We start from the raw sequence: 12,757 nt of genomic DNA on the forward strand, positions 1-12,757 counted from the left end.
CTCTTCCTACACGTACACATGCCTTACATCCTCGATAAAAACTTTTCACTGCTTCTAACAACTTTCCTCCCACACCATATATTCTTAATACCTTCCACAGAGCATCTCTATCAACTCTATCATATGCCTTCTCCAGATCCATAAATGCTACATACAAATCCATTTGCTTTTCTAAGTATTTCTCACATACATTCTTCAAAGCAAACACCTGATCCACACATCCTCTACCACTTCTGAAACCACACTGCTCTTCCCCAATCTGATGCTCTGTACATGCCTTCACCCTCTCAATCAATACCCTTCCATATAATTTACCAGGAATACTCAACAAACTTATACATCTGTAATTTGAGCACTCACTCTTATCCCCTTTGCCTTTGTACAATGGCACTATGCACGCATTCCGCCAATCCTCAGGCACCTCACCATGAGTCATACATACATTAAATAATCATCCATGTGTCTTTATGATTTCTTCACTTCACTTGCCATACTCCCATCTTTTATCCTCACTTTTTCTATCCTTCTGATTCCAAATATACTAATGGAACTAAGAAAAAGTACTAACACCGTGGCATATTAAGTAAAAGGGGCATTCAACAAACAAGTCATAGAAAAAATTTACTGGAAACATATTTCCTATAAAGTGGCACTTCTGAAACATCACAATGCACTAAAATGGCAGTAAACAGTTAAAAAACATAGCAAGTCCTCACTATCTGTTCACATCCTTTTCACATCTTTGGTTGAAACTGTACAGTGAATTTGGGCCCAACAGCCGCATACCACTGCAGAGATAACTAGTGGAAAAACATTTATGCTACAAAAAGTCATTCAGCATTTCTGAAGATTTGTAATATGCCACATGGATAACTTAAAGACTGTGGGCATATCTGTCATTTTGTTCCCTGCTGAAATGAAGCTAGATAACAACTCTAAAATTCATCCTTGGAAGTACATTGACTAAAGCTTTTCAGAATTCTTTTACATAAGTAAATTAAACCAATTTGACCTACCCACTATCTTTACATTTTTACAACAAACTTTCATTAGTTAACCAAATAATATGGAAAATAAAAAGTACCTATCAGACAGGCTATACACTCTTTTAAAAACCTTTAAAACTCAAACCAATATGATGTACAAAAAGGTGCTGACATCACTTCCATTTTAAATTTTCATTTCTACTTAAATCACTTTGCAAAAATGATAAAGAGTGCTAGAACCTGTGTTCACTTGTATTTTAAAACTACTTTACTTCCACACATTAAAAATCAAAAGAAATTAGAGCAGCACCTAAAAAGCGCATGATTCAATAAGTAGTTTTAAGTACCTTAACAACTACACCTTAAGCTAATGAACACTGACTGTAATAAAATATTGGACTCAAAATAAAATACTTTTCACAAGTTGTTTTACAGTACTACTATAAAACGGCAATTTACAAAAAGGGAAAGTTTGAAGTGATGCATGTAGAACCCAGAATTATTTAGCATAAAGGAATTACAATATTGTTAGAGGGATTGGAAATGCATAGTGTTGCAGAGTCATACTAGACTAGTTAATGATCTATCATTTAGTATCTAAACCACTCTTAACTTATTGCGTGTCTATCATAAATACTAATCACACAGTGCTTTAGGCAGAAACTCTTATGTCATAGTTGTACAATCACCTCCTCTCTAGTGAGTTTAAGGTTCTAGTTTTGTTTGACTATAGCATTCTTCAGGAAGGGAAATCTTGATCTCTTCAATATTAATAACTTCTATTTGGAGTCTCTTAATCTCTTCCTCATATAGAGAGATCTGTCGCTCTTGCCAGCTACGAGCTTCTGTAAGCTCAGTGACACTGGCCTCCACACCACTTTGGTAATAGGTTTGCCTGGCCTCTTCCAAGCGTTCTTCTAAAAGGTCTAACTGTTCAGGATCAAGGTCTGGTGCACGTTCTAGCAAACCTAGGATCTCTTGTACTACCTCATAAGCTTCATGAACCCTAGCACTGGCATTATCTGCTCGGTCCTTTGCCTGGTTAGCTTTCTCCTGGGCCTCCATCACCTGCAGATGATCTTGCTCTGCCTGAGATTCATAAGTGGTGACACGAGAGTCTGTCTCTGCTACCCTACTGGCCAAATGGTCTGCTTCATCCTTGAGAGAACTAGCTTCAACTTTGGTAGCATCAGCCTTGACACGTACATTACCAGCTTGCTTACTAGCATCACTTGCAGTTTGCTGTGCCTCCTTGGCAATATCACGTGCATCCCTTGCATCTGACTCAGCACCTGTTAGTGCATCTTCAGCATCTCGAGTACTGTCTTCAGCTTCCTGAATCAGCTTTTCGATTTCTGCAACTCGATTCAAAGCATCTTCTGCCTCATCACGGCTCTCTTGTACTTGTTTATCAAAATCTGAAAAGAATTGTCAAAATTTTATTCCAAAGATGAATAAACAGCTTAAAATGCTATATACTTTTGTGATTATGAGGAAACTTAAGTGTACAATAAACTATAGATAAAGGGTTAAGTTTAAGTAAGCAAAGGGATATTGCCATAAATGAATTAGTATATGGTGAAAATATCACAATAAAGATAAGAAGAGCAAAAACACACACACAATTTGGACACTACATATGTTTTAAGGCAGTGTTCAACCGACAGTGTGTGGCACAACCAAAGATGGAGCAACTGTAAACAGGGATAAGGAAATGAGGAACTAATACAAGAGAAAGATTACGGGATAAAATATCCCCTGCTATGCACAGGATCTGTATGCAATGTTTCGCTCATATGCTACTTATTATTTGACAGTTTCTAAAAATGTGGGTTTCACTCCTGTCTGCTGAGAGACAGCTTTGGTTCTTCTTTTGATTCTGGGCCTCCTAACTGTTCCCTCTCTTTAAACTGCCTCTATACTCAATCTTTTCTTCTTGTCAAAATATTCAAATTAACTGTCCTTTGATGGCTATTTTGAGTTTTGCCTAAATTCTGCTATGCCTCCTGGGCCTATCATGACAGTTAAAACACTTGAGTCTGCTTAAGATATCCCTTCTTCAAATTAATATGGTTACAAGCAAGGAAACACTTGATATGGCAAAGGTGCAAACCATGGAAGGGGAAGTGAGTCACAGGGTGGGGGAGAGGGCAAAAGTTCTGGGAGCATTGAAAAATGTGTGGAAGGCAAGAACATTATCTAAGAAAGCAAAAAATGGGTATGTTTGAAAGAATAGTGGTCCCAAGAATGTTATATGGTGGCGAGGTGTGGGCTATAGATAGAGTTGTGCGGAGAAGGGTGGATGTGTTGGAAATGAGATGTTTGAGGACAATATGTGGTGTGAGGTGGTTTGATTAAGTAATGAAAGGGTAAGAGAGATGTGTGATAATAAAAAGAGTGTGGTTGAGAGAGCAGAAGAGGGTGTTTTGAAATGGTTTGGTCTCATGGAGAGAATGAGTAAGGAAAGATTGACAAAGAGGATATATGTGTCAGAGGTGGAGGGAATGAGGAGAAGTGAGAGACCAAATTGGAGGTGGAAGGATGGAGTGGAAAAGATTTTGAGCGATCGGGGCCTGAACATGCAGGAGGGTGAAAGGCGTGCAAGGAATAGAGTGAATTGGAATGATGTGGTATACCGGGATCGACGTGCTGTCAACAGATTGAACCAGGGCATCAGGGGTAAACCATGGAAAGTTTTGTGAGGTCTAGATGTGGAAAGGGAGCTGTGGTTTTGGTGCATTATACATGACAGCTAGAGACTGAGTGTGAACGAATGTGGCCTTTGTTGTCTTTTCCTAGCACTACCTCATGTGCATGTAGGGGAGGGGGTGGTCATTTCATGTGTGGCGAGGTGGCAATGGGAATGAATAAAGGCTGCAAGTATGAATTATGTACATGTGTATATGTCTGTGTATGCATATGTGTATGTATAAGGCATGTGTATGAGTAAGAAGAGAGGAAAGTGATTGGTTCTCAGGGAATGTCGGTTTGCGGCAGGTGTGCGTGATGTCTCCATGGTTGTTTAATTATTTTATGGATGGGGTTGTTAGGGAGGTGAATGCAAGAGTTTTGGAGAGAGGAGAAAGTATGCAGTCTGTTGTGGATGAGAGGGCTTGGGAAGTGAGTCAGTTATTGTCCACTGATGATACAGCGCTGGTGGCTGATTCGGGTGAGAAACTGCAGAAACTGGTGATTGAGTTTGGTAAAGTGTGTGAAAGAAGAAAGCTGAGAGTAAATGTGAATAAGAGCAAGGTTATTACGTTCAGTAGGGTTGAGGGCCAAGTCAGTTGGGAGGTAAGTTTGAATGGAGAAAAACTAGAGGAAGCAAAGTGTTTTAGATATCTGGGAGTGGATTTGGCAGTGGATGGAACCATGGAAGTGGAAGTGAGTCACATGGTGAGGGAGAGGCAAAAGTTCTGGGAGTGTTGAAGAATGTGTGGAAGGTGAGAACATTATCTCAGAAAGCAAAAATGGGTATGTTTGAAGGAATAGTTGGTTCCAACAATGTTATATAGTTGCAAGGCGTGGGCTACAGAAAGAGTTATGTGGAGGAGAGTGGATGTGTTGGAAATGAGATGTTTGAGGATAATATGTGGTGTGAGGTGGTTTGATAGAGTAAGTAATGAAAGGGTAAGAGATGTGTGGTAATAAAAAGAGTGTGGTTGAGAGAGCAGAAGAGAGTGTTTTGAAATGGTTTGGTCACATGGAGAGAATGAGTGAGGAAAGATTGACAAAGAGGATATGTGTCTCAGAGGTGGAGGGAACGAGAGGTGGGAGACCAAATTGGAAGTGGAAAGATGGAGTGAAAAAGATTTTGAGCGATCGGGGCGTGAACATGCAGGAGGGTCAAAGGCATGCAAGGAAGTTTTGTGGGGCCTGGATGCAGAAAGGGAGCTGTGGTTTCGGAGCATTATACAAGACAGCTAGACTGATTGTGAGCAAATGTGGCCTTTGTTGTCTTTTCCTAGTGTTACCTCGCATGCATGCGGGAGGAGGGGGTTGTCTTTTCATGTGTGGCGGGGTGGCGACGGGAATGAATAAAGGCAGCAAGTATGAACTGTGTACATGTGTATAAATGTATATGTCTGTGTATGTATACGTTGAAATGTATAGGTATGTATATATGCGTGTGTGGTCGTGTATGTATATACATGTGTATGTGGGTGGGCTGAGCAACTCTTTCGTCTACTTCCTGGTGCTAACACACGGGACAGCAACAAAGTATAAAAGATAATAAATAAATAAATATATATATGTTGTTGACTGGTTGCTGAGGTTATTCAATGTATGTATGGTTCATGGTGAGGTGCCTGAGGATTGGTGGAATGCATGTATAGTGCCATTGTACAAAGGCAAAGGGGATAAAGGTGAGTGTTCAGATTACAGAGGTATAAATATTTCTGGAAAATTATATGGGAGGGTATTGATCGAGAGGGTCAAGGCATGTACAGAGCATCAGATTGGGGAGGAGCAGTGTAGTTTCAGAAGTGGTAGAGGATGTGTGGATCAGGTGTTTGCTTTGAAGAATATATGTGAGAAATACTTAAAAAAGCAGATGTATTTGTATGTAGCATCTATGGATCTGGATAAGGCATATAAGAAGAGTTGATAGAGATGCTCTGTGGAAGGTATTAAGAGTATATGGTGTGGAAGGTAAATTGAAAGAAGCAGTGAAAAGATTTTATCGAGGATGTAAGGCATGTGTACAAGTAGGAAGAGAGGAAAGCGACTGGTTCCCTGTGAACGTTGGTTTGCGGAAGGGGTGTGTGATGTCTCCATGGCTGGATGTGGAAAGGGAACTGTGGGTTTGGTGCATTACACATGACAGCTAGAGAACAAGTGAGAAAGAATGTGGCCTATGTTGTTTTCCTAGTGCTACCTTGCACGCACGCAGGGGGAGAGGGGTGTCATTTCATGTGTGGCAGGGTGGCGGCGGAATGGATGAAGGCAGCATGTATGAATATGTACATGTGTATATATGTATATATGTGTAGGTGTGTGTATATATATATATATATATATATATATATATATATATATATATATATATATATATATATATATATATATATGTATATTTTTTTTTTTTTTATACTTTGTCGCTGTCTCCCGCGTTTGCGAGGTAGCGCAAGGAAACAGACGAAAGAAATGGCCCAACCCCCCCCCATACACATGTATATACACACGTCCACACACGCAAAATATACATACCTACACAGCTTTCCATGGTTTACCCCAGACGCTTCACATGCCCTGATTCAATCCACTGACAGCACGTCAAACCCGGTATACCACATCGCTCCAATTCACTCTATTCTTTGCCCTCCTTTCACCCTCCTGCATGTTCAGGCCCCGATCACACAAAATCTTTTTCACTCCATCTTTCCACCTCCAATTTGGTCTCCCTCTTCTCCTCGTTCCCTCCACCTCCGACACATATATCTTCTTGGTCAATCTTTCCTCACTCATTCTCTCCATGTGCCCAAACCACTTCAAAACACCCTCTTCTGCTCTCTCAACCACGCTCTTTTTATTTCCACACATCTCTCTTACCCTTACGTTACTCACTCGATCAAACCACCTCACACCACACATTGTCCTTAAACATCTCATTTCCAGCACATCCATCCTCCTGCGCACAACTCTATCCATAGCCCACACCTCGCAACCATACAACATTGTTGGAACCACTACTCCTTCAAACATACCCATTTTTGCTTTCCGAGATAATGTTCTTGACTTCCACACATTCTTCAAGGCCCCCAGAATTTTTGCCCCCTCCCCCACCCTATGATCCACTTCCGCTTCCATGGTTCCATCCGCTGCCAGATCCACTCCCAGATATCTAAAACACTTCACTTCCTCCAGTTTTTCTCCATTCAAACTCACCTCCCAATTGACTTGACCCTCAACCCTACTGTACCTAATAACCTTGCTCTTATTCACATTTACTCTTAACTTTCTTCTTCCACACACTTTACCAAACTCAGTCACCAGCTTCTGCAGTTTCTCACATGACTCAGCCACCAGCGCTGTATCATCAGCGAACAACAAGTGACTCACTTCCCAAGCTCTCTCATCCCCAACAGACTTCATACTTGCCCCTCATTCCAAAACTCTTGCATTTACCTCCCTAACAACCCCATCCATAAACAAATTAAACAACCATGGAGACATCACACACCCCTGCCGCAAACCTACATTCACTGAGAACCAATCACTTTCCTCTCTTCCTACACGTACACATGCCTTACATCCTCGATAAAAACTTTTCACTGCTTCTAACAACTTTCCTCCCACACCATATATTCTTAATACCTTCCACAGAGCATCTCTATCAACTCTATCATATGCCTTCTCCAGATCCATAAATGCTACATACAAATCCATTTGCTTTTCTAAGTATTTCTCACATACATTCTTCAAAGCAAACACCTGATTCACACATCCTCTACCACTTCTGAAACCACACTGCTCTTCCCCATTCTGATGCTCTGTACATGCCTTCACCCTCTCAATCAATACCCTCCCATATAATTTCCCAGGAATACTCAGCAAACGTATACCTCTGTAATTTGAGCACTCACTCTTATCCCCTTTGCCTTTGTACAATGGCACTATGCACGCATTCCGCCAATCCTCAGGCACCTCACCATGAGTCATACATACATTAAATAACCTTACCAACCAGTCAACAATACAGTCACCCCCTTTTTTAATAAATTCCACTGCAATACCATCCAAACCTGCTGCCTTGCCGGCTTTCATCTTCCGCAAAGCTTTCACTACCTCTTCTCTGTTTACCAAATCATTTTCCCTAACCCTCTCATATATATATATATATATATATATATATATATATATATATGTATGTGAGAAATACTTAGAAAAGCAAATGGATTTGTATGTAGCATTTATGGATCTGGAGAAGGCATATGATAGAGTTGATAGAGATGCTCTGTGGAAGGTATTAAGAATATATGGTGTGGGAGGAAAGTTGTTAGAAACAGTGAAAAGTTTTTATCGAGGATGTAAGGCTTGTGTACGTGTAGGAAGAGAGGAAAGTGATTGGTTCTCAGTGAATGTAGGTTTGCGGCAGGGGTGTGTGATGTCTCCATGGTTGTTTAATTTGTTTATGGATGGGGTTGTTAGGGAGGTAAATGCAAGAGTTTTGGAAAGAGGGGCAAGTATGAAGTCTGTTAGGGATGAGAGAGCTTGGGAAGTGAGTCAGTTGTTGTTCGCTGATGATACAGCGCTGGTGGCTGATTCATGTGAGAAACTGCAGAAGCTGGTGACTGAGTTTGGAAAAGTGTGTGGAAGAAGAAAGTTAAGAGTAAATGTGAATAAGAGCAAGGTTATTAGGTACAGTAGGGTTGAGGGTCAAGTCAATTGGGAGGTGAGTTTGAATGGAGAAAAACTGGAGGAAGTGAAGTGTTTTAGATATCTGGGAGTGGATCTGGCAGCGGATGGAACCATGGAAGCGGAAGTGGATCATAGGGTGGGGGAGGGGGCGAAAATCCTGGGGGCCTTGAAAAATGTGTGGAAGTCGAGAACATTATCTCGGAAAGCAAAAATGGGTATGTTTGAAGGAATAGTGGTTCCAACAATGTTGTATGGTTGCGAGGCGTGGGCTATGGATAGAGTTGTGCGCAGGAGGATGGATGTGCTGGAAATGAGATGTTTGAGGACAATGTGTGGTGTGAGGTGGTTTGATCGAGTGAGTAACGTAAGGGTAAGAGAGATGTGTGGAAATAAAAAGAGTGTGGTTGAGTGAGCAGAAGAGGGGGTTTTGAAGTGGTTTGGGCACATGGAGAGGATGAGTGAGGAAAGACTGACCAAGAGGATATATGTGTCGGAGGTGGAGGGAACAAGGAGAAGAGGGAGACCAAATTGGAGGTGGAAAGATGGAGTGAAAAAGATTTTGTGTGATCGGGGCCTGAACATGCAGGAGAGTGAAAGGTGGGCAAGGAATAGAGTGAATTGGAGCGATGTGGTATACCGGGGTTGACGTGCTGTCAGTGGATTGAATCGGGGCATGTGAAGCGTCTGGGGTAAACCATGGAAAGCTGTGTAGGTATGTATATTTGCGTGTGTGGACGTATGTATATACATGTGTATGGGGGGGGGGGCCATTTCTTTCGTCTGTTTCCTTGCGCTACCTCGCAAACGCGGGAGACAGCGACAAAGTATAATAAAGAATAAAAAAAATATATATATATATATATATATATATATATATATATATATATATATATATATATATATATATATATATATAAAGTGATTGGTTCTCAGTGAATGTAGGTTTGCGGCAGGGGTGTGTGATGTCTCCATGGTTGTTTAATTTGTTTATGGATGGGGTTGTTAGGGAGGTGAATGCAAGAGTTTTGGAAAGAGGGGCAAGTATGAAGTCTGTTGGGGATGAGAGAGCTTGGGAAGTGAGTCAGTTGTTGTTCGCTGATGATACAGCGCTGATGGCTGATTCATGTGAGAAACTGCAGAAGCTGGTGACTGAGTTTGGTAAAGTGTGTGAAAGAAGAAAGTTAAGAGTAAATGTGAATAAGAGCAAGGTTATTAGGTACAGTAGGGTTGAGGGTCAAGTCAATTGAGAGGTGAGTTTGAATGGAGAAAAACTGGAGGAAGTAAAGTGTTTTAGATATCTGGGAGTGGATCTGGCAGCGGATGGAACCATGGAAGCGGAAGTGGATCATAGGATGGGGGAGGGGGCGAAAATTCTGTGAGCCTTGAAGAATGTGTGGAAGTCGAGAACATTATCTCGGAAAGCAAAAATGGGTATGTTTGAAGGAATAGTGGTTCCAACAATATTGTATGGTTGCGAGGCGTGGGCTATGGATAGAGTGGTGCGCAGGAGGATGGATGTGCTGGAAATGAGATGTTTGAGGACAATGTGTGGTGTGAGGTGGTTTGATCAAGTAAGTAACGTAAGGGTAAGACAGATGTGTGGAAATAAAAAGAGCGTGGTTGAGAGAGCAGAAGAGGGTGTTTTGAAATGGTTTGGGCACATGGAGAGAATGAGTGAGGAAAGATTGACCAAGAGGATATATGTGTCGGAGGTGGAGGGAACGAGGAGAAGAGGGAGACCAAATTGGAGGTGGAAAGATGAAGTGAAAAAGATTTTGTGTGATCGGGGCCTGAACATGCAGGAGGGTGAAAGGAGGGCAAGGAATAGAGTGAATTGGAGCGATGTGGTATACCGGGGTTGACGTGCTGTCAGTGGATTGAATCAGGGCATGTGAAGCGTCTGGGGTAAACCATGGAAAGCTGTGTAGGTATGTATATTTGCGTGTGTGGACGTATGTATATACATGTGCATGGGGGTGGGTTGGGCCATTTCTTTCGTCTGTTTCCTTGCGCTACCTCGCAAACGCGGGAGACAGCGGCAAAAAAAAAAAATATATATATATATATATATTTTTTTTTTTTTTTTTTTTTTTTATACTTTGTCGCTGTCTCCCGCGTTTGCGAGGTAGCGCAAGGAAACAGACGAGTAATGTGGCAGTTGAGGGAATAATTGGTATGCATGGGGTGTTCAGTGTTGTAAATGGAAATGGTGAAGAGCTTGTAGATTTATGTGCTGAAAAAGGACTGATGATTGGGAATACCTGGTTTAAAAAGCGAGAAACTGCAGAAGCTGGTGACTGAGTTTGGTAAAGTGTGTGGAAGAAGAAAGTTGAGAGTAAATGTGAATAAGAGCAAGGTTATTAGGTACAGTAGGGGTGAGGGTCAAGTCAATTGGGAGGTGAGTTTGAATGGAGAAAAACTGGAGGAAGTGAAGTGTTTTAGATATCTGGGAGTGGATCTGTCAGCGGATGGAACCATGGAAGCGGAAGTGGATCATAGGGTGGGGGAGGGGGCGAAAATTTTGGGAGCCTTGAAAAATGTGTGGAAGTCGAGAACATTATCTCGGAAAGCAAAAATGGGTATGTTTGAGGGAATAGTGGTTCCAACAATGTTGTATGGTTGCGAGGCGTGGGCTATGGATAGAGATGTGCGCAGGAGGATGGATGTGCTGGAAATGAGATGTTTGAGGACAATGTGTGGTGTGAGGTGGTTTGATCGAGTAAGTAACGTAAGGGTAAGAGAGATGTGTGGAAATAAAAAGAGCGTGGTTGAGAGAGCAGAAGAGGGTGTTTTGAAATGGTTTGGGCACATGGAGAGAATGAGTGAGGAGAGATTGACCAAGAGGATATATGTGTCGGAGGTGGAGGGAACGAGGAGAAGAGGGAGACCAAATTGGAGGTGGAAAGATGGAGTGAAAAAGATTTTGTGTGATCGGGGCCTGAACATGCAGGAGGGTGAAAGGAGGGCAAGGAATAGAGTGAATTGGAGTCATGTGGTATACAGGGGTTGACGTGCTGTCAGTGGATTGAATCAAGGCATGTGAAGCGTCTCGGGTAAACCATGGAAAGCTGTGTAGGTATGTATATTTGCGTGTGTGGACGTGTGTATGTACATGTGTATGGGGGGGGGGGGGGTGGGCCATTTCTTTCGTCTGTTTCCTTGCGCTACCTCGCAAACGCGGGAGACAGCGACAAAGTATAAAAAAAAAAAAAAAAAAAAAAAAAAAAAAAAAAAATACATAAGTATACTTATGTAAGTAGGAGAGATGGCCAGAGAGCGTTATTGGATTACGTGTTAATGGACAGGCGTGCGAAAGAGAGACTTTTGGATGTCAATGTGCTGAGAGGTGCAACTGGAGGGATGTCTGATCATTATCTTGTGGAGGCTAAGGTGAAGATTAGTTAATATATATATATATATATATATATATATATATATATATATATATATATATATATACGTTGAAATGTATAGGTATGTAAATGTGCATATGTGGATGTGTATGTATATACACATGTGTATGTGGGTGGGTTGGGCCATTCTTTTGTCTTTTTCCTTGCTCTACCTCGCTAATGCGGAAGACAGCAACAAAGTATAATAAAATAAAATATATACATAATTCATACTGTTCGCCCTTTATTCATTCCCGTCGCCACCCCACCACACATGAAATGAAAACCCCCTTCCCCCACACGTGCGCGAGGTAGCGCTAGGCAAAGACAACAAAGGTCACATTCGTTCACACTCAGTCTCCAGCTGTCATGTATAATGCACCGAAACCACAGTTCCCTTTCCACAGCCAGGCCCTACAAAACTTTCCATGGTTTACCCCAGAGGCTTCACATGCCCTGGTTCAATCCATTGACAGCACATCGACCCTGGTACACCACATCGTTCCAATTCACTCTATTCCTTGCATGCTTTTCACCCTCCTACATGTCATGTATAATGCACCGAAACCACAGCTCCCTTTCCACATCCAGGCCCCCAAAACTTTCCATGGTTTACCCCAGATGCTTCACATGCCCTAGTTCAGTCCATTGACAGCATGTCGACCCTGGTATACCACATCGTTCCAATTCACTCTATTCCTTGCATGCCTTTCATCCTCCTGCATGTTTAGGCCCCGATCACTCAAAATCTTTTTCACTCCATCTTTCCACCTCCAATTTGGTCTCCCACTTCTCCTCGTTCCCTCCACCTCTGACACAGATATCCTCTTCGTCAATCTTTCCTCACTCATTCTCTCCATGTGACCAAACCATTTCAAAACACTCTCCTGCTCTCTCAAACACACTCTTTTTATTACCACACATCTCACTTACCCTTTCATTACTTACTTGATCAAAAGACCTCACACCACACATTGTCCTCAAACATCTCATTTCCAGCACATCCACCCTCCTCCA

The 12,757-nt window shown here is 41.9% G+C and overlaps 1 protein-coding gene across 9 annotated transcripts in view; it reads right to left on the minus strand.

The window, feature by feature from the left end:
* Nucleotides 1-608: 608 nt before the first annotated feature.
* LanB2 (laminin subunit gamma-1) overlaps nt 609-12,757 on the minus strand; it is a 342,671-nt gene continuing 330,522 nt past the window's right edge. For all 9 annotated transcript variants that reach the window (XM_071656602.1, XM_071656600.1, XM_071656601.1 and 6 more), the window contains one exon: nt 609-2,404. In XM_071656602.1, coding sequence (XP_071512703.1) covers nt 1,692-2,404 — 713 coding nt within the window. In that variant the 3' untranslated portion in view covers nt 609-1,691. The remainder of the gene's footprint in view (nt 2,405-12,757) is intronic.

Source organism: Panulirus ornatus, chromosome 63, assembly GCF_036320965.1.
Source record: "Panulirus ornatus isolate Po-2019 chromosome 63, ASM3632096v1, whole genome shotgun sequence".
Taxonomy (NCBI): domain Eukaryota; kingdom Metazoa; phylum Arthropoda; class Malacostraca; order Decapoda; family Palinuridae; genus Panulirus; species Panulirus ornatus.